The following is a 23,149-nucleotide window of genomic DNA, read 5'->3' on the forward strand; positions in this document are numbered from 1 at the left end:
GCTCACCTTAAAATGCAATCGTAGTTTTGAAACCTCTAGCACGACATGTATACCTAGTTAATTTGGAATAATTTATCATATAATTGTAAAACTCGAGTAACTATAAAAAGGATAGATACAAGTTAGTAATTTGAAAACGATAAAATGAGCAAAGTTAATATCGTCCCATAAATATTAAAACAGGGGCTTTGGTGAGCACTGAGCACGTTTAACAATATTGACTTTATAAAATAGAACATATATATAGAAACTCAATATACTATATCAAACTCTAGAACGCTCAAATGACCTAGTCGATCAATCCATCCAAAGTGTAAACTAGGCAAATTGTAAGATTGATATTCTCAAAAAATTCACTATTTCGCGATGACGTATTAAAAGTATATATAAATAAAGACTCAGTTACTCTTCAAAAAATCGACCTTATAAGAAGACCGCCCTCAATACGGATTTCAAAAATATAGTTTTCATGTGTTTATGTTTCACTAGAAATCAGCTTGGCTCATAAAATTAAAATATAGCACAAGTTGCTTGGTTTCACATGACTAATGTTTTTAACCACATAATAAAATTGATTTTAAGAGTCACAAGCTTCTTGAAATAAAGAAGAAAAGTGGTTTTACGGCAACAGTATCTTTTCATGCTTGCAAATGGTTATAAATTCTACCTTTTAGGGCTTGGGTTTAATTGGATCTTCAATTCTCACATGACTGATAATGACTCCCGCGTCTCTATAATCCTAAGGTGCTATGATTAATTGTGAAATGCACCACTGCTGGTGAATAGCGTTGCTGTATATATGGTTTTGTGCTCAATTAGATCGAAAAATACCAAATTTAGAGTCGATAATTGAAAACATAAATAATATTGTTATATATCGAGGGGTACAATTGTTCAAATGCGTAATGAATGATAATAACACCCCAAAATTGAATTTCTAGTCCGCTCACTTGACTAGGTGTAAAAATAAATTAGATAATCGCAGTTGTGGTGACTCGATCTCGATCCTAATCTTAATATCAAACGACCCGAGACGCTTTTCATTTTTATCATTTTTCAAAGTAAAATTTAACATTTCATAGATGCCGCTGCCGCATTTCTTTTCTAAATTTTATAAATATACCACAGAGTTTGTCATTTATCACGTCCAACCCGGCATATCAAATAAGCAAATATTTAGCAAGTAAAATAAGATAAAACAAAAATAACAGCTAAGAGAAGAGCAAATGAAATAGCCAAAAGAGTGTGATTACTGAGGAGCCAAACTAAGCAACAGTTTTTAAGGTTCTATTCCAAGAAAAGCAGAGTTCGACGAAATGGCAATCCGTTTTTGAGTACTTTGTTGTTCAGGTTCCTCTAATCCACACCCATAACTTTACACGAATGACCAGTTTACAAACATAAAGCAGCTGCAATGGGCATTCTCGTCTTCATTCAGAACTTTCCAAGCTACTGCACGTTCGTAAGAGACGGGCCTCCCCATGCTCGACAGACAGATACCACTTTGAAGACATGCAAAACCCTGTTAACAGAAAGTGCCAAGACGACAAATAAGCTCCTGACCTTTTCCAGAAGAACGAGACAAATAGGCAAGACTGTTCCCATGTCTAATCCCAAAGCCGAGAGCAATATTGCATGAACATTCTCAGGGAAAGCCACTTACCCTGAGACATCGAGGGAAAAAAAAAAAACACAACAGGAGGGCAACGATCGAGGGAAGGATGCGAGCACAAAGTACGCATTTTAGCAGTGTATCAGTTTTTAAATTTTTTTTTAAAAGAAAAATTATAATCGACAAAGTGACACTCATCAACAATGGTTCAGATGACAAGACAGAGATCGTGTGATATGGGCAGAAGTTTATTGGTTTCAATTGCTAAAAATTCCAAATAGCACATTGTATCACTTCCTGCAATACAACCCATTTTATCCATATTTGGCGTGTATTTGTTAAATCAGGGAATGACTGACCTGTTTCATTATTTGTGGGAACTCAGAGCAGAGATTTTTCCTTCCATGATCATCAAATATCTTTTCCAGAGATATGTCTTGAAGCGCAACTAAGGTTGTCTCAAGCATATCAAGACCAGCCTGGTTTGTAAACGTAAACACCGGCATTGCCTGCATAGTTTTTGAAGTGAGATAAAATGGAAAACTATGAACTAACGCAAAATAAAGGAGTAATGGGACTTTAAAAAATTATACATGCTGCTCATAGCATCTATGATGTCATGCATGTTTGGCAAGGAGGTTTGGATGGTACTAGACACTATTAAGAAAGAAAAAGAAGCTAAAAATCTTGTTTATTGTATTGTCCAATACTATTGAGTTCAACAAACCAAACATGGAAGTTCAAGTTGTTGGGAATCTACTTAACATGCGCAGCAAAAAATTAAAACAGATTTCGATTCCCACCAGGAATCTCTTTGTATTTAGATAGAAATTTTGAAAAAATTGTACCTTTTCCAGATCTGTAAACTTCTTTTCTATTCTTTTTGTTCCAACAATTTTGATTCGCCACCCACAGCTGTCCAATTGTCCCGGGTCCAACGATGATCCACACAGAGAACAGATTGCAACTACCAGAATTTTCTCCTCTTGCGCTAGCAAGAAATTATGAGAAAACTTTATGGATTGAAAATCCTAGCCATGTATTTATGCCTGGCTTAGTCCGGTCCAGTCCAATATTTAATTAAATCCGGTCCGTGAATTAATTAATCCAATTAATTAATTCGGGCCTATAAATAACTAACTCAATTAATTAATTTATTCAACGATTGTTAAATTAATTAATTGACAAGTTGTAATCTTCCAATTCTCTTTTATGTGCGACCCATCAGGTTCCCGATCACGATACCTAACGACGTGAAATATTATTTTGATCTAATCAAAATTGATAAATTAAAACACCCTTTTAATTTATCACCAATTCACACTCATCGTCCCAGATTGACATCTAGCAATGTATCAGCGCAATACATGTGAGGGGAATGTCATGTGATATGAAAAAACCAAACTCGTTCGTTTACCGTGAAACTATAATCTCTTCGTCAATATGATCCGATCAATTATGAGATATGGAAGTGTATCAATCCCGAATATCGATCATATCTTTCACTCTACTATTAAGTCAATATAAGTCGAAAACTATTTTTTCGACTTATGAGTACACCTTAACCAAGGATTTTGTTATCGATTTAATTGAATGAAACGCAGATCATAATCTCCTACTATATAAGAGTGACGAATCCTCTATTGGTTTTTCACAACTTTCATACGATTATTTACATACCCGAACGATACCGTATTAGCGGCCATTGGCAAAGCAACATCCAACACCGTCAAAGCATGACTGTCCTCATATAAGATACTATGACGACCTCAAGTCAAAGGACCAATCCCACTACCGAACATTAGAGATTAATCACTGACACTCAGATAGTTATCCATATGGAATCTCTCGGTGGGTCTCCAATATTTTCTTCTATAACAAAACATTCATATGTTCATTTAAGTGTCACCACACTTTAGCTTGTGAGATCAGCTACTTACTTCACCAGTAAGAAATGTCACACGTGATGGTCTATCCGTAATAACGATATCCGTATCTCATTATTACTTACGACCACGGACATTTAAGATTCAATCATATATAATTTGTATCTCACAATCACAACTCTTTGTGATTAACAAATTACGAAGATTTGAATCTACGGATTCTATTATTTATTTAATTGTATATTAATTAAATAATAGATCTGCCATTAAATTGCATTAATTATATATCAAAAGTATTTATGTCCAAGGTTGATTGGACCTATGGCATAATACTGACACAAGTAAGGGAACAAAGTAGCTGAGTTGTTTGTTAATAAGGGGTACAAAATGAAATCCTTCAAGATGCTACAAGCTAGAGACTTCAATGGGGCTGATTAGACAGGATAAATGGGGAGTTCCATTGTAGAGTTGGATAAATTGATTCTCTTATGTATGTCATCCTCTTTACAATTCCTTGTCTTTAACTGTAAAGATTGAAAACTGTTTGTATCTAATTCCTTGGAGGTAAGGTTCTTGAATGTCCCCCTCCGTGTAAAACGTGTTCATATCAATATACTAGGGAAGGGGGCCAATGCCAAACCCTCCATTCACCCTTAAATGAGTGGAATAAAACCTCCTGCCCAAGTCTGAATGACCTTTAGAAAAGATTTTTAAAAAAATAAAAATAAAAAACATGCACGTTCAAGTTCCTAAAACGGAGTTGCGTCTTGCAATAAAATGCTTTTCTACGCAGAACATGAAATTTAACTCACAAAATTACGACTACGAACAAATTGTTCAAACAACGAATTGATAATTTAAGAGTGGCAATCTGTAAAGCTTCTTATAATTATTTTTCTTGCACAAGTATTGGAGGGAAAAGAAAGGAAGGTAACCTGGAATCAGAAATTTACCTTAATGGAGCAGCATATTATAGCATCTGAGTGATTCCACAGAGCTTTGAGGATCGATTCACTCCCTTCACCAGCAGACTTGAGAAGATCAACACCCATATAGCTCCTATCAAGATGCAGAGTAATCAGACTAAATCATTCAAAATGCCACGAATTTCATAAAAGCATTCCCCAAAAGTTTGTCTAGGTCAGTTGCATTCTCAGCACAAACCTTGGGCCTTAGATTCCTCTCATATCTTCGCTGTGAAATCATATATTGCGAAATCAAACTGACAAACATGAATGATGTTGTAAGTGTTACATGTAACTTTGGCATATCCGACGAGCAAGAGTATGTGCTTCAGGAGTTCCATGTGGTGAGCGAAGACTAGCTTGCAGACCCAGGTGAGAGGGAGAGAGAGCTAATGCAACCCGTTGAAATGATAAAAATAAGTGTGATGAAAAAAGTTAAGGATACAAGTGTGATAATATATAAAAATTAATGACATTTAACGTAATTAAAATGTGATGTTATGTGGTTTGAATATCATAACCCTTTGTAAATTTGTAATTAGACATAAATTACAGTTTGGTCCTAAAAATGTGTATTCCTACTTATTTTTCATATAAGTAATGATATTTATGGTCGCTGTGGTAGTCGCTCCACATGACATCCTGCATGACAATTTCTGATTTGATGTATTAATGTGGTGTTTTTTTCTTACCTCATATATCAAATCATTAATCGCCACATGTATGCTACGTAAGGCGACTGCAACAACAAATGGCTGCAAATAGCATTATTCTTTCCATATACTAAGGTGTTGGGCTTTCCCATTTGGGGCACACAAGTGTGCAAGATAAGGCCTGAAGGCTACTAAGATTTGTAGGGGGGAAATATATAAACTATTGAGGTTTCAAAATACAATTTTAAAAATAAGAAAATTGTGAAAAAATTTCAAAAATCAAGTAGTCACATTTTGTGATCTCTGATAAAATTTCGCAACCTATAATTTTATTAGACAAGTCACAATCACAATAACACATAATTCATGATCACGATCACATACTAATATCAAATCATATAAGGTCACAATCACAAATATATAATTTGTGGGCGACAATTCCTTTAGTGACAAATGACACATTCACTACATCAAAGTTTATTTTTTTATGCCATACATTGAATGCTGTAAATAACTCTTTATGTCGATGACAAAATGCCTTATAAAGCAACACCGTAAAACGTGATTTTTTTATGACATGCAGAGTATGCCTTGTAGAGAACGCCATTATTAATTTTATGACGCTCAGTGGCACGTCATAAAAAGTATATCACTTTTTACAGCATGTTAAGATGTAGGCTGTATATGTAATACCTTTTGTGACGTTCGCTGAATGCATGCATTAAAATGTGAGATGCTTTTTATGGCGTGCCACTGAACGCCATATAAAGTATTAAATTAACGGCTTACATCTGAACATGAGGGAAAAAAAGTTATGGAATTTACGGCATGCCTAAACACGCTTTAAATATCAATTTAATTTTTTTAAAAATATTTATTTATTTCATTGTCAGCAAACATATAATTACAAAACAAAATTAATCCATATATAATCAAGTTTTCTGTTGTTACAATAAATAAAAATATTAAGTACGTTCAACACAATATGTCAATATAAAATTCATCTCAACCATTCTCAAAAATTATAGATTACTGCTTCATAAAAAAATGATTAAAACATATCAAAGTTTACTTCTTTGACTGACAATTTAGCTATATCACAAAATATCAAAATAGGCTTTTTACGACATGCCTTAAATGCAAGCCTTAAAAAGTTACTTTTGTTGTAGTGATTTTATAGATCACAAATTACACAGTTAAGTGGTTTCAATCAATTTGCTACACCACCCTAGTGATGGAAAAATGGCTCGCGGGCTTGGGCCAATTTAAAAAGCTCGAGCCAAGGCCCATCTTAGGGTACGAGGTTGAGCCTGAGCCGACCCTGTGGCTCGTGGGCAACTTGAAATTTAAAAAAAAAAAAATTATAAAGGCAGCGTGGCTGCTGCCTTTGTTTAGGGAACTGCAAGTTGCCATGAAAAAAAATCGAGTCAGCTCGACTCAGCTCAATAAGGCCCGAACCGAAAGCTCAGTTCAAGCATCGATTTTTTGGCCAAGCCCGAGCCTCAATTTTCAACTTGCAAGCCGGCTCGATTTTGCTCGTTGACACCCTATACCACCCCACTTCACCGCTATCCACACCACCCAAATTGTCGCAGCCACATCGAATCCGTCGCCAACTTCACCTCAAGTCCACCACATGCATCTCCGGTTCACCACTGCCAACGATCACAAATCATGGTCACTATTCTTCTCACCTCACCCATCACCACCACTCTTGATGAAATCCAATCTAAACATGCCATAACTAGTAGAGCTACAGTCACTATTAGATCTTACCTCTAGATCTACATTTACTATTAGAATATAAAGTAGAAAAGCATCGATTCAAAATCGATTTTTTAATCACAAATTTTGACTGGGCCACCGCCATTTGGATCGCCGTCATTATCTCTATGGCCAGATCAATGGATTAAGATGGATTACAGGTGAAGGTCTGAGGCGTTTTCTCAAATTCTAAAAAAGTTGGGGAACAATGGATTATTTGATATGGAGGGGTGATGTGAGGTGGGATAGGGTGTACTGTTAGTGCGAAATTCATAAGTGTATGAAATTGTTGACAAGTATAACGTGATGAATAAAATGTATCATCCTCGAGAAATAAGCTATAAATTGAAATATAACAATTCATTATCAAATTCGAATGTAACTAACAAAACAGATGATTCTATTTACATCTAAATTAATATATTAATTATCTATTATTATTTCTAACTAAATATACAAATGAATGTGTTGGTATTTTGATGCACGTATTATTATCTTATTTCTAATTCTCAACCTATATAATTTAGTATGTGTATTCATGATAATTGATAATCCAATTTTTTTAACTCTCTCCAAGGTAAGTTAGCTACTGCTTGGTCGAGATTAAAATTTTATTTTTAATAGATTTTAATAAAATTTGATTAAATGTGTGGTCGAAAGGCTGTAAGTAATACGAAATGTGTGGTTAAAATTATTGACTTTGACTCGAGATTTTAATTGGATTTAAATCAAAGATAAATAGGGACTTAAAAATAATCTAAGCACGGCCTGAACTGATCCAATTTTATTCTTAATTCGAATTCATATGTAAAATAATGCATTTAATTATACGATTATCTATATGATTACACACACAATGTATATATTCTTAACATCGATTGCATGCGTTGAAATTGCAAATTTCTAAACTTATTGTAAGTCTTCCAACACTCTACAAATAAGTAATTACGTAATTGAAGATCAAACAAAATAATAACAAAGTTCATTTTCGCTCCAACACAAAACAAATCTAATTTAGCATGTTTCTAAAGATAACAATATGGGAATTAGAAAATCATAACTACGGATGTAAGCAAGCTACTTCGAGCTGGGTTGCAACCCAAAGTTCGCGGCCTGTACAAAAAATTGCATGGACTTTTTTAGCTAAAGTCAAACCGAGCAAAACTCAGACGAAAGTTAGCTTAATTAATTAAGATCTGTAACCAAAAACTTCATAAGAAAATTAAAAATCAAATACAATCCAAGCCAACTTTATGAAGTTTACAATTGGTAGATTAATAATTGATAAAATACATATGAATGTAAAAATAACTACTAATTTTCCATTGAAAGATCATCCATATCTCTAGTAATGGCAGGGATGCAGCTTGAACTCCTAACAATTCCACCCTTCTTTGTTGCATCAGTATTATCTCTAGCACCCATGGATTGGCATCTAACTTGTCTCTTCTTCAAGATTTCTTTCATGGCTTCAGCTTGATAAAGAATTGGATAAGCCCTTCCAAATTTGTTAAACCTAACGCATGCATGCATATGAGAATTCAACGCTTCCTCTCTATTTCCACCATTTTTATCAGTTTCTTCTTTAACTGCTTCGGCGCAAAGCCCACAAATCCACTTCCCGAAGAACTTATCGCGCACTTGGCCTACATACTCGGGAGTGCATTCTTCGCTCATGCCACAGCATTCGCATTTCGCATCTTCAATTTCAGAAATCGGTGGCAGATTTTCCAAGTCTGCAGCCTCTTTGCTTAGCTCGAAAGATATGTCAGATATTGTTCTTTGCAGGTTATTGTTCTTTGAGGGTTTGCACGAGTGTAGGGTATTGGAAGAGTTCCTAACAATGGCCTCTCCATGTGGTGCCATAATGATGATGAATTTGATTTTCAAGCCTCAGGAAACCCTAATATGATGACAATGTTAAGGCTCAGGAAAGCCTAATGAGAACTGTGAAGGGCTATGACTTACAAAAGTTATATAGAGATAACCAGTGTATTGAAAATACTTGAAAGCTTCTGTTGGACGAATAAGTGATCATATGAGTGGACCTATTTATAGTTGATTTGCCTTTATGAATTGAGAAATACTGAAAAGAACATTTAGTGGACCATGGAAACTCCCATGTCACTGTACAACTTTCACTTGGACAGTCTTGAATATGCTAGATTTTCATCAGAATCTGTGGCTTAAAACAAGAGTGTTTATTGGATGAATATCTTTTTCATTTTCAAAGAAAACATGTTTTCTTTATAGTTATTACAGAGTGAGACATCGTCGTTGACAATAGTTTCATTATCGAGAGTATCTTAATAATGGGAAAGTCTTCATTATCAAGGAAAGAATTCGTCTCCATCAATCTAAGAAAAACAAATGGCCATGAGTAATTGGGGGTCCATACTATTTCCTTGGTTGAGCATTACGTGATGTGTTGGTTTATTATGATAATAAAAAAAAAATAACAATAATAATAATAATAATAATTGGGTTATGGTCAAATCTTTGGCATATAATTTTTTTTGTTCTTTTAATTCATAAAATTAGTTCAACAATTTTTTTTTACCTGTTTGATAAAATTTAAAATTCATATTTTAATCTAAATGAAAGTTAACAATTAATTTTAATCATTCATTTCATGAAAACTAACTTTTCAACTACATGTTTCATCAATTTTTATCAAAATCTATACGAAAAATGATTTTGATCTCCATCAAACAGGGGCTTACTAAAATTAAACTAAAAAAATAGCTCACCTTAAAATGCAATCGTTGTTTTGAAACCTCTAGCACGACATGTATACCTAGTTAATTTGGAATAATTTATCATATAATTGTAAAACTCGAGTAACTATAAAAAGGATAGATACAATTTATTAATTTGAAAACGATAAAATGAGCAAAGTTAATATCGTCGCATAAATATTAAAACAAGGGCTTTGGTGAGCATTGAGCACTTTTAACAATATTGACTTTATAAAATAGAACATATATATAGAAACTCAATATACTATATCAAACTCTAGAACGCTCAAATGATCTAGTCGATCAATCCATCCAAAGTGTAAACTAGGCAAATTGTAAGATTGATATTCTCAAAAAATTCACTATTTCGCGATGACGTATTAAAAGTATAGATAAATAAAGACTCAGTTACTCTTCAAAAAATCGACCTTATAAGAAGACCGCCCTCAATACGGATTTCAAAAATATAGTTTTCATGTGTTTATGTTTCACTAGAAATCAGCTTGGCTCATAAAATTAAAATATAGCACAAGTTGCTTGGTTTCACATGACTAATGTTTTTAACCACATAATAAAATTGATTTTAAGAGTCACAAGCTTCTTGAAATAAAGAAGAAAAGTGGTTTTACGGCAACAGTATCTTTTCATGCTTGCAAATGGTTATAAATTCTACCTTTTAGGGCTTGGGTTTAATTGGATCTTCAATTCTCACATGACTGATAATGACTCCCGCGTCTCTATAATCCTAAGGTGCTATGATTAACTGTGAAATGCACCACTGTTGGTTAATAGCGTTACTGTATATATGGTTTTGTGCTCAATTAGATCGAAAAATACCAAATTTAGAGTCGATAATTGAAAACATAAATAATATTGCTATATATTGAGGTGTACAATTGTTCAAATGCATAATGAATAATAATAACACTCCAAAATTGAATTTCTAGTCCGTCTCAATGAATGCACTTCACTAGGTGTAAAATAAATTAGATAACCACAGTAGTGGTGACTCGTTCTCGATCCTAATCTTAATATCGAATGACTCGAGCCACTTTTCATTTTTATCATTTTTCACATTTTATAGATGCCACTGCCGCATTTCTTTTCTAAATTTTATAAATATACCCCAAAGTTTGTCATTTGTCACGTCCAACCAATCATATCAAATAAGCAAATATTTAGCAAGTAAAATAGGATAAAACAAAAGTAACAGCTAACAGAAAAGAAAATGAAATGGCAAAAGAGTTTGATTACTGAGGAGCCAAACTAAGCAACAGTTTTTAAGGTTCTATACCAAAAAAAGCAGAGTTCGACGAAATGGCAATCCGTTTTTGAGTACTTTGTTGTTCAGGTTCCTCTAATCCACACCCATAAATTTACACGAATGACCAGTTTACAAACATAAAGCAGATGCAATGGGCATTCTCGTCTTCATTCAGAACTTTCCATGCTACTGCACGTTCGTAAGAGACGGACAAATAAGCTCCTGACCTTTTCGAGAAGAACGAGACAATTAGACAAGACTGTTCCCTGGTCTAATCCCAAACCCGAGAGCAATATTGCATGAACATTCTCAGGGAAAGCGAAAAAAAAAAAAAAAACACAACAGGAGGGCAACGATCGAGGGAATGATGAGAGCACAAAGTACGCATTTAGTTGTGTATCAGTTTTAAAAATTTTTTTTTAAAGAAAAATTTTAATCGACAAAGTGATACTCATCAACAATGGTTCAGATGACAAGACATAGATCGTGTGATATGGGCAGAAGTTTATTGGTTTCAATTGCTAAAAAGTCCAAATAGCACATTGTATCACTTCCTGCAATACAGCCCATTTTATCCATATTTGGCGTGTATTTATTAAATCGGGAAATGACTGACCTGTTGCATTATTTGTGGGAACTCAGAGCAGAGATTTTTCCTTCCATGATCATCAAATATCTTTTCCAGAGATATGTCATGAAGCGCAACTAAGGTTGTCTCAAGCATATCAAGACCTGCCTGGTTTGCAAACGTAAACACCGGCATTGCCTGCATAGTTTTTGAAGTGAGATAAAATGGAAAACTATGAATTAACGCAAAATAAAGGAGTAATGGGACTTTAAAAAAGTATACATGCTGCTCATAGCCTCTATGATGTCATGCATGTTTCGCAAGGAGGTTTGGATGGTACTAGACACTATTAAGAAAGAAAAAGAAGCTAAATATCTCGTTTATTGTATTGTCCAATTCTATTCAGTTCAACACACCGAACATGGAAGTTCAAGTTGTTGGGAATCTACTTAATATGCACAGCGGAAAATTAAAACAGATTTCGATTCCCACCAGGAATCTCTTTGTATTTAGATAGAAATTGTGAAAAGATTGTACCTTTTTCAGATCTGCAAACTTCTTTGCTATTCTTTTCGTTCCAACAATCTTGATTCGCCACCCACAGCTGTCCAATTATCCAGCCTCCGACAGTGATCTAAACAGAGAACAGATTGCAACTACCGGGATTTTCTCCTCTTGTGCTAGCAAGAAATTATGAGAAAATTCTATAGATTGAAAATTCTAGCCATGTATTTATATAAACTCAAACAGACCTGGTCTGGTCCGGTCCAATATTTAATTAATCCATTTAAATAAATTCGATCCGTGAATTAATTAATCCAATCGGGCCTATAAATAACCAACTCAATTAATTAATTTATCCAACGATTATTAAATTAATGAATTGACAAATTGCAATCTTCCAATTCTCTTTTGTGTGCGACCCATCAGGTTCCCGATCACGATGCCTAACGACGTGAAATATTATTTTGATCTAATCAAAATTGATAAATTAAAACACCTTTTTAATTTATCACCAATTCACACTCGCCATCCCAAATTGACATCTAGCAATGTGTTAGCGCAATACAACTGACGGAGAATGACATGTGGTATGACAAAATCAAACTTGTTCGTTTACCGTGAAACTATAATCTCTTCGTCTATATGATCCGATCAATTACGAGATATGGAAGTGTGTCAATCTCGAATATCGATCATATCTTTCACTCCACTATTAAGTCAATATAAGTCGAAAACTCTTTTTCGACTTATGAGTACACTTTGGCCAAGGATTTCGTTATCAACTTAATTGAATAAAACGCAGATCATAATCTCCTACTATCGAATAGTGACGAATCATCTATTAGTCATTCACAACCTTCATACGATTCTTGACATACCCGAACGATACCGTATCAGCGGCCATTGGCAGAGCAACATCCAACATCGTCAAAGTATGACTGTCCTCATATAAGATACTATGACGACCTCAAATCAAAGAACCAATCCCAATACCGAACATTAGAGATTAACCACTGACACTCAGATAGTCATCCATGTGGAATCTCTCGGTGGGTCTCCAATGTTTTGTTCTATAACAAAACATCCATGTGTTCATTTAAGTGTCACCACACTTTAACTTGTAAGATCAGCGGCTTACTTTACAAGTAAGAAATGCCACACGTTATGGTCTATCCTAATAACGATATCCGTATCTTGTTATTACTTACAACCACGGACGATTTTAGATTCAATCATATATAATTTGTATCCCACAATCACAACTCTTTGTGATTAACAAATTACGAAGATTTGAATCTACGAACTCTATTATTTATTTAATTGTCTATTAATGAAATAATAGATCTGCCATTAAATTGCATTAATTATATATCAAAAGTATTTATGTCCAGGTTGATTGGACTTAGGGCATAACACTTACACAAGCAATGGAACAAAGTAGCTGAGTTCTTTGTTAATAATGGGTACAAAATGAAATCCTTCAAGATGCTACAAGCTAGAGACTTCAATGGGACTGATTAGACAGGATAAATGGGGAGTTCCATAGTAGAGTTGGATAAATTGATTCTCTTATGTATGTCTTCCTTTTTACAATTCCTTGTCTTTAACTGTTTGTATCTAATTCCTTGGAGGTGAGGTTCTTGAATGTCCCCCTCCATGTAAAACATGTCCATATCAATATACTAGGGAAGGAGGGCAATGCCAGACCCTCCATTCACCCTTAAATGAGTGGAATAAAACTGTTGGGAATCTACTTATACATGCGCAACGAAAAATTAAAATTATTTCGATTCCCACCGAGGATCCTTTTGTGTTTAGATAGAAATCGTGATAAAGATTGTACCTTTGAAGAATTCTGCAAACTCCTTTGCGTTATTGTTGTTCCAGCAACTTGAATTTGCCTCCCACAGGTGTCCAATTGTCTATCCTCCAATGAAATCCACACAGAGAATAGACTGCAACTGCTAGGATTTTTCCTCTTGTGCTAACAAGAATTATGAAAACAATATGGATCTTAAACCCCAGTCATGTATTTATATAAACCCAAAAGAGCTCGGCCCGGTCCGGTCCAATATTTAATTAATTCATTTAATTAAATCCAATCCATGAATTAATTAATCCAATTAATTAATTTGGGGATATAAATAACCAATCCAATTAATTAATTCGTCCAACGATTGTTAAATTAATTAATTGACAATTTGTAATCTTCCAATTCTCTTTTGTGTACGACCCATCAGGTTCCCGATCACGATACGTAACGACGTGAAATATTATTTTGATCTAATCAAAATTGATAAATTAAAACACCATTTTAATTTATCATCAATTCATACTCGCCGTCTCAGATTGACATCTAGCAATGTGTCAGGGCAATACATGTGACGGGAAATGTCATGTGGTATGATAAAACCAAACTCGCTCGTTTACCGTGAAACTATAATCCCTTCATCAATATGATCCGATCAATATTACGAGATATGAAAGTGTGTCAATTTCGATTATCGATCATATCTTTCACTCTACTATTAAGTCAATATAAGTTGAAAACTCCTTTTCGACTTATGAATACACCTTGTCCAAGGATTTCGTCATCGACTTAATTGAATGAAATGCAGATCATAATCTCCTATTATCTAAGAGTGACGAATCCTTTATTGGTCAATCACAACCTTCATACGATTCTTGACGTACCCGAACAATGTCGTATTAGTGGCCCTTTGCAGAGCAACATCCAATACCGCTAAAGTATGACTGTCCTCATATAAGGTACCATGATGACCTTAAGTCAAAGGACCAATTCCACTACCGAACGTTAGAGATTAACCACTGACACTCAGATAGTTATCCATGTGAAATCTCTCGACGGGTCTCCTATGTTTTGTTCTATAACAAAACATCCACGTTTTCATTTAAGTGTCACTATACTTTAACTTGTGAGATCAGCTACTTACTTCATAAATAAGAAATGTCACACGTGATGGTCTATCCATAATAACGATATCCGTATCTTGTTATTACTTACAACCTATCTTGTTATTACTTACAACCACGGACGATTTAAGATTCAAGCAAATGTAATTTGTATCTCACAATCACAACTCCTAGTGATTAACAAATTATGAATATTTGAATCTACGAACTCTATTATTTATTTAATTGTCTATTAATTAAATAATAGATCTGCTATTAAATTGCATTAATTATATATCAAAAGTATTTATGTTCAAAATTGATTGAACGTAGGGCATAATACTTACAAACTCTCACTTGCACTAGATCCAATCACTTACGTATCCAATATCATAAGTCTACATGACGATCATGTTTATGCTACGACAACTCTTTGTCAGTGAATCTGCAATATTGTTAAATGTGGGAATTTGTTCTTCTCTTTACGTCATTTCTATGTATTATCTCTCTGATGAGATTATATCGCCTTAATACATGTTTGGATCATTGATAAGACCTTAGTTCCTTCGCTTTCGCAATGACTCTATTGTTATCACAATACAATGCTATATGATCGACAATATCAAGAACTACTCCAAGTTCATTTATGAATATCATGATCCAGATTGCAACTCTTTGCTACTTCTGAAGTAATCATGTATTAGGTTTCTACTATTGAATCAACGGTTGCTTCATGTTTGGAACCTTTCTTAAGAATAAACCAGTTTCTCCATATGAAATCTTCTCAATATTTTATATAGATTGGGACGAGTTAAGCAACCTTCTAGATCTATCTCTATAGATCAAGTTGCTTCTCCCATATCTTCAAGAATAAATCCTTTAACAACCATTATTTCAACGATTGAAACATGGGGATGTTCTTTTCTATAATATTAGCAATATGACAATGCTCCCACTATCTTCTTGTAAACACACAATTCGTCTTCAAATTTGATAAAATCAAACACTTTGACTTTTTCATTAAATCGAAGATTTCAGCTCCAAGAGACTTCTCTTAACCTATAGTCACGGTATGCAACTGTTGCAAGCAAAACCCAAATGGACTTAAGCAAGGCCACAGAAGAAAGGTTTCACCAAGGTCAACACTTAACCTTTCTTTCTAGCCTTACTTTGTATATATGGATATTCCCATCCATATCGATCTTTCCCTTGTAAACTATTTACAAAACCTTATGGGTTTTATTCCATCAGGAGGCTCGATCAAGATCTAAACCTTGTTCACATATGTCGAGTTCATCTCGAGTATCATGGCCTTTTGCTGTCCCTTTTAAGTCAATACTTGACTTTATTTTGGTGTAATTAGTAAGTTCATCATCCTAGATCAGTAATACCTAATTAGTAATCACGAATTCACACCTTTTTGAAGGTCGAATGATCCTACTAGACTCACATAGAGCTGACATGTCCTCAGGAGTCTCTAATCCCTGATTAAGGGTATGTCCCATATCAGATATGGGATCAAACTTGGATTTATCTACTTGGTTAACTATATCTGTAAACTCTTGAACTCTTTCAAGTTCTATTTTGCTTCCACCGTCCTCCCCTAGAGTAAATATTTTCTCTAAGAAGACGATATGTCGTGAGACGAAAACTTTTTTCATGATAATAGAATTTATATTCAAATGTCTGCTTTTGAATATCCCCACAAATATGTATTTATCAGATTTAGTGTCAAACTTATCCAATTAAAGGTGCTTTAAATAAGTGTTATGACCCAAAACTTCCATATAAGATAAATTGGGACTATTGTCTGTCCATAACTCGTATGGAGTTCTGTTAACCAATTTAAATGGGACATGATTTAGTGTGTTGCACATTGCAATCAATGCATGACCCTAAAACAATTTTGGAAGATTTGCATGGCTTGTTATTAATCGCATTATATCTAATAGTTAACGATTCCTCCTTTTAGATACACCACCATGCTGCAGTGTATGTGGAGAAGTCCACTGCAAGAGAATCTCATTCTCTCTTAGATAATCTAGATTTTATCTTTAAAATACTCTCACTTGATTGAATCTTAATGTGAGGGTATCTTTACCTAATTGTTTCTCTACTTCTAGTTTGAATCCCTTGAACTTTTCAAGAGTTTCATGTTTGAGTTTTCATCTAGTATACATAATCATTGATGAAATAAGAGAAACATTACCTGACATTAATTGACACGAGTCCATATGCATCACTATGCATTAGACCAGTAATTATGCTGACCTTTCTTCTTTTCAAGTAAAAGAAGACTGAAGATATGGTCATTGTGACAGACATGCATAATTTGTAATTGTCAAAATCAATTAATCCCGAGTACACATCTTTATGTAACTTTGGAATTGCATTTCATATATATGACAAAGTTTGCCATGCCAGATTTTGGTAATAATTAGATTATCGCATTTATGCCTTATAATTTCTATACTCATTATAGAATCCTTAGTATTAAAGAATATAAACGTCGTTTTGTAATTTACCATAGTCATTAGGATCTTTATCAAAATAAACAAAAACAACAATTGTCCTTAATATTAAAATAGTTCATGTCCAAACATGAAGTTCATTTTAATGTTCTAACTATGGTGGGTAAAAAGCGACATTTCTCTAATTCCAATACTAAACCAAAAGGCAATGGCAAGAAGTATGCTCCTACAGGCAATGCAGCAACTGTTGCTCATCTTCAATGTGTAGATTAACTTCTCCCACTTGCAGTGGTCTAGTTCCATTTAGTTTCTCCATATTTGTATAAATATTAGATCCACATCTGGTATCTAATATCTGAGAAGATGATGAAATAGACATAAGCCTTACAATATTTCTTCTAATGACCTTTCATTCAGTAATGAAACCAAAGGTCATTAGATTTGATATTGTCCTTCGCTTAGACTTTCTTAACCATATTGGGTGTTTTCTCAAAACCCCTTTAGATTTCTTCTTAACACTCTTAGAGGAATCAATGGTTTGCCCACTACCAATTTTGATAAAGGGCTTAACAATCCTAAGTGTGTCAAGCAACTTAATGAGTATGCATTCGAGTTTATTCATATCATAATTCATAATTAATATGAATAACTCTATGACAGAGATTGCAGAGTTAAGTCAATACTTAGTTCATAGTTAATGATTGAACTCAATTGAGACACTTCTCATGTCAATCATCTTCAATACATGAGGATTGATTTAAGATTCTTTTGTCACTTTGCATCGATATAGTTGTTTGAAAGTTTCATAACCTTCCACACATGATTATTATCATATAACTCTTTGTAATGAAGAATTATGAGTTAACATCTATACTCTCAAGTTGCTTTTTTAACTCAGGTGACATAGTTGCAGGAATCATATATGTTGTATTACTATTATCATCACTGCGTTTATCATAGCAGCCACCTCTTCCTTAATCAGATCATCACCAGAAGTCCCTGAAAATGACTACTTAAGGACAACCAACTTTCTTATACTTGAGAACAATTCTCAAATTGCAGTGCCAATCAAGAAGATTTAATTTGGTTGTTGGCATCCAATATGCCTCTCAAATACACATGTTTACTCACGATTCAATAAATATAAAGGACGAAAAGGAAAAGAATAATATATAAAATGCATCAATTAATTTAACATGAATTTTTATTAAATTAGTTATGCTCTCACTGTTTAATTAAAATTTTTTACCCTTTTACATAAATTTATGGAGTCCATACTTGACTCTCAGTGGGCTGGGATCCCATCTATTATATTAAGACCTTGAGTGTACTCAACAAGTCTTAATATAACATTTGGGCAGATACTATTATCAATTGTATCTCCATACAACTCTCAAATTATTAAGCTGACAACTCTTTATTTTCACACATCTTATATGTTAGCTTAACATACCTCTAAAATTTATCTTATTGAGTGTACTCAACATAAAATAAATTTTAGTTAAATCAAACCCGTCATTCAGAAATATCAAATATTTCATAGTGTTAAACATATCCCTAATGGACCAACTTTGAGTGTACTCAACAAGTTGAGACGATTTGGGACTCTGGATTTTCACTATAATAATGGAAGGCGATTATAAATGTGACTTAATATTTTATGGAGTAAATTTTGCATTCAAATGTCTCATCGTAACAATAATATACATCTACCATGCAAATAAATATATATAACATATAATAGTGTGGACGATAATGGACTTTTACTATCTAATCTTCCCGAGCCATAAGGAAGACTAGTTGGTCAATTTCTGGGGGATATAGCATTGAACAGTATCAATGCACCATCTCCATGGTCTCCTCCTCTTCTTGTCTCTTCAATTAGTCCAATTGCAACATGTATCTTATACTAGTTGGCACGCATGCCTAAATGAAATTGGACTCGCAGGCTTATAGTAATAATAATAACAATAACGGACTCGCAAGTCCAAAATGATTAAGAGCTCGCAGGCCCAAAATAATTATAATAATAACGGGCTCGTAGGCCCACAAAACAACAAGAATAAAAATCAACAATTCAACACATCCATATAGTCGAGTCCATAATCATCCACTAATAATATATTCATCACATAAATGTATGTATATATAATATCTAATATTATATCCTAACATGTTTCAAATTTCTAGCAATTAAGATCGTCTAAACTCTTTTAGACTTATGGATCGGAACAATTAAATAATTAATTAATCATATTAATCAATTATTTAATTAGCGTGCATGTTTAATTAAAATCAAATTTTAATTAAATACCGAATTAGATTCCAACTCTAATTCAACAATTATAGAGCGGGATAATTTAATTAAAATCAAATTTTAATTAAATATCAAATTAGAGTCAAACTCTAATTTCAAAATTTAATGCAGTTGAATTTAATTCAAATCAAATTTTAATTAAATAACAAAATTGGAGTCCAACTCTAATTCCGAGATCTTAGGGCGAACATGTTTAATTAAAATCAAATTTTAACTCTAATAATAAATAAAATTTTAGGGCAACACAATTTAATTAAAATCAAATTTTAATTAAATGTCATATTAGAATCCAATTCTAATTTTAAAAATATAATCGGGTGAATAATGAATTAAAATCAAATTTTAATTAAGTGTTAAATTAAAGTCAAACTCTAATTTAAATTGAATTAATATTTTAATCTAGGATAACACTCCTAAATAAAATAAAAATTCAATTGGGTCAAAGTTAATATTTAAGTTAAAATCATATTTTAACGAAAATATAAAAAATCGTCAATTTTAAATAAAATGTTAAATCGGTCAAATTTGAATTTAGGGTCAAACCCATTTAAAATATAATTTTAAAACTATTTTAAAATTCAAATTCAAAACAATTTTGATATTGCATTTTGACCCAAATTTGAATTTAACGACAGGGCCCCCGATATTTCAAAATTGCACATAAAACCACCTTTATATATAATTGCAGGCAGGGTCCTTGATATTAAAACCTTTTTGCAAAAATAACCCTTATTTAAAAATTTAACAAATTGACCCCTAATATCAAGTTGCAGGCGAGGGCCTACAATTTCGTAAATTGAAAATGAAGCCCCCGCCTCCAACACGCCAGAGCCTGATTTGTAAACCCTAAAATTCCTTATTCTTTTTTTTTTTAGTTCTTTTTTAGGTGGCATCGGCTGGCAATGACAGGCGCCTACTCGGCGTGTGTCACTGCTGTGTGACAGCAGTGGCTGTGCGCAGTGGTCCAACAGTCGGCTTCGAAAACGGCCCCCGCTGCAATCCAAGACGAAGCCGCAAGCTGCGACGCCGTGTCTTCTTCTTCATGCAGTGCTGCCGCCGTTCTTCCGCCCTTTCACGCCGACAGCAAGTGTTGTCGGCCCATAATTTTATCATTATTATTATTATTATTATTTAATTATCATATTTCGATCCAAGATTATTTTTTTATTCAAAACAATTTTTGAACATAAAAATAAATCTCTAATCGCTAGAAACAATTATAAGAACAAAATCAACTTTTGATTTCTTCCACATGTAGATCAATTCCTAACAAACACAAAATATGCTCTGATACCACTGTTGGGAATCTACTTATACATGCACAGTGGAAAATTAAAATTATTTCAATTCTCACCGAGGATCCCTTTGTGTTTAGATAGAAATCGTGATAAAAATTGTACCTTTGAAGAATTCTGCGAACTCCTTTGCGTTATTTTTGTTCCAGCAACTTGAATTTGCCTCCCACAACTGTCCAATTATCTAGGCTCCATTAAAATCCACACAGAGAATAGACTGCAACTGCTGGGATTTTTCCTCTTGTGCCAGTAAAAATTATGAAAACAATATGGATCTTAAACCCTAGCCATGTATATATATAAACCCAAACGAGCTCGGCCCGGTCCGATCCAATATTTAATTAATCCATTTAATTAAATCCGGTCCATGAATTAATTAATCCAATTAATTAATTCGAGGATATAAATAACTAATCCAATTAATTAATTCATCCAACGATTGTTAAATTAATTAATTGTCAATTTGCAATCTTCCAATTCTCTTTTGTGTGCGACCCATCAGGTTCCCGATCACGATGCCTAACAATGTAAAATATTATTTTGAACTAATCAAAATTGATAAATTAAAATACCCTTTTTATTTATCATCAATTTACACTCGCTGTCCCAGATTGACATCTAGCAATGTGTGATGACAATATATGTGACGGAAAATGTCATGTGGTATGACAAAATAAAACTCGTTCGTTTAGCGTGAAACTATAATCCCTTCGTCAATATGATCCGATCAATTACGAGGTACGGAAGTATGTCAATCTCGATTATCGATCATATCTTTCACTCCACTATTAAGTCAATATAAGTCGAAAACTTCTTTTCGACTTATGAGTACACTTTGACCAAGGATTTCATCATCGACTTAATTGAATGAAATGCAGACCATAATCTCCTACTATTTAAGAGTGACGAATCCTTTATTGGTCAATCACAACCTTCATACGATTCTTGACGTACCCGAACGATATCGTTTTCGCGGCCCTTTGCACAGCAAGGTCCAACACCGTCAAAGTATGACTGTCCTCATATAAGGTACCATGATGACCTCAAGTCAAAGGACCAATTCCACTACCGAACATTAAAGATTAACCACTGACACTCAGATAGTTATCCATGTGGAATCTCTCGACAGGTCTCTAATGTTTTGTTCTATAACAAAATATCTACGTGTTCACTTAAGTGTCACTATACTTTAACTTGTGAGATCAGCTACTTATTTCATAAATAAGAAATGTCACACGTGATGATCTATCCGTAATAACAATATCCGTATCTCTTATTACTTGCGACCACGGACGATTTAAAATTCAATCAGATGTAATTTGTATCTCACAATCACAACTTCTTGTGATTAACAAATTACGAATATTTGAATTTACGGACTCTATTATTTATTTGATTGTCTATTCATTAAATAATAGATCTGCCGTTAAATTACATTAATTATATATCAAAAGTATTTATATCCAAAGTTGATTGGACCTAGGGCATAATACTTACAAAAACCTCCTGCCCAAGTCTGAATGACCTTGAGAAAAGATTTTTTAAAAAAAATAAAAATAAAAAAAATGCACGTTCAAGTTCCTAAAACGGAGTTGCGTCTTGCAATAAAATGCTTTTCTACACAGAGCATGAAATGTAACTCAAAAAATTACGACTGCGGACGAATTGCTCGAACAATGAATTGATAATTTAAGAGTGGCAATCTATGTAAAGCTTCTTATAATTATTTTTCTTGCACAAGTATTGGAGGGAAAAGAAAGGAAGGTAATCTGGAATCAGAAACTTACCTTAATGGAGCAGCATATTTATAGCATCTGAGTGATTCCACAGAGCTTTGAGGATCGATTCACTCCCTTCACCAACAGACTTGAGAAGATCAACACCCATATAGCTCCTATCAAGATGCAGAGAAAATAGAATAAATCGTTCAAAATGCCACGAATTTCATAAAAGCATTCCTCAAAATTTTGTCTAGGTCAGTTGCATTCTCAGCACAAACCTTGGGCCTTAGATTCCTCTCACATCTTCACTGTGAAATCATATATTGCGAAATCAAACTGACAAACATGAATGATGTTGTAAGTGTTACCAGTAACTTTGGCAGGTCCAACGAGCAAGAGTATGTGCTTCAGGAGTTCCAAGTGGTGAGCGAAGAATAGCTTGCAGACCCAGCTGCGAGGGAGAGAGAGCTAATGCAAC

General features: G+C 33.7%; 2 protein-coding genes across 2 annotated transcripts in view; both read right to left on the reverse strand.

Moving 5' to 3' along the window:
* Nucleotides 1-1,214: 1,214 nt before the first annotated feature.
* The window catches only part of LOC111372949 (homeobox-leucine zipper protein ATHB-15-like), a 33,440-nt gene continuing 11,505 nt past the window's right edge, over nt 1,215-23,149 (reverse strand). Inside the window, exons 9-11 of the mRNA XM_022995380.1 lie at nt 22,738-22,789; nt 11,499-11,648; nt 1,215-1,522 (exon numbers count right to left, since the gene is read on the reverse strand). Coding sequence (XP_022851148.1) covers nt 22,739-22,789 — 51 coding nt within the window. The 3' untranslated portion in view covers nt 1,215-1,522; nt 11,499-11,648; nt 22,738. The remainder of the gene's footprint in view (nt 1,523-11,498; nt 11,649-22,737; nt 22,790-23,149) is intronic.
* On the reverse strand, nt 8,076-8,896 carry LOC111372950. The gene has a single exon (XM_022995381.1). It carries the CDS (start codon nt 8,744-8,746, stop codon nt 8,195-8,197), a length of 552 nt encoding a protein of 183 aa, XP_022851149.1. The 5' UTR covers nt 8,747-8,896; the 3' UTR covers nt 8,076-8,194.

Source organism: Olea europaea, unplaced genomic scaffold, assembly GCF_002742605.1.
Source record: "Olea europaea var. sylvestris unplaced genomic scaffold, O_europaea_v1 scaffold1056, whole genome shotgun sequence".
NCBI lineage: Eukaryota > Viridiplantae > Streptophyta > Magnoliopsida > Lamiales > Oleaceae > Olea > Olea europaea.

What these genes read in the sequence shown, in the direction of transcription:
- LOC111372950 (XM_022995381.1), bottom strand. Translation starts at nt 8,746, where the DNA reads ATGGCACCACATGGAGAGGCCATTGTTAGGAACTCTTCCAATACCCTA.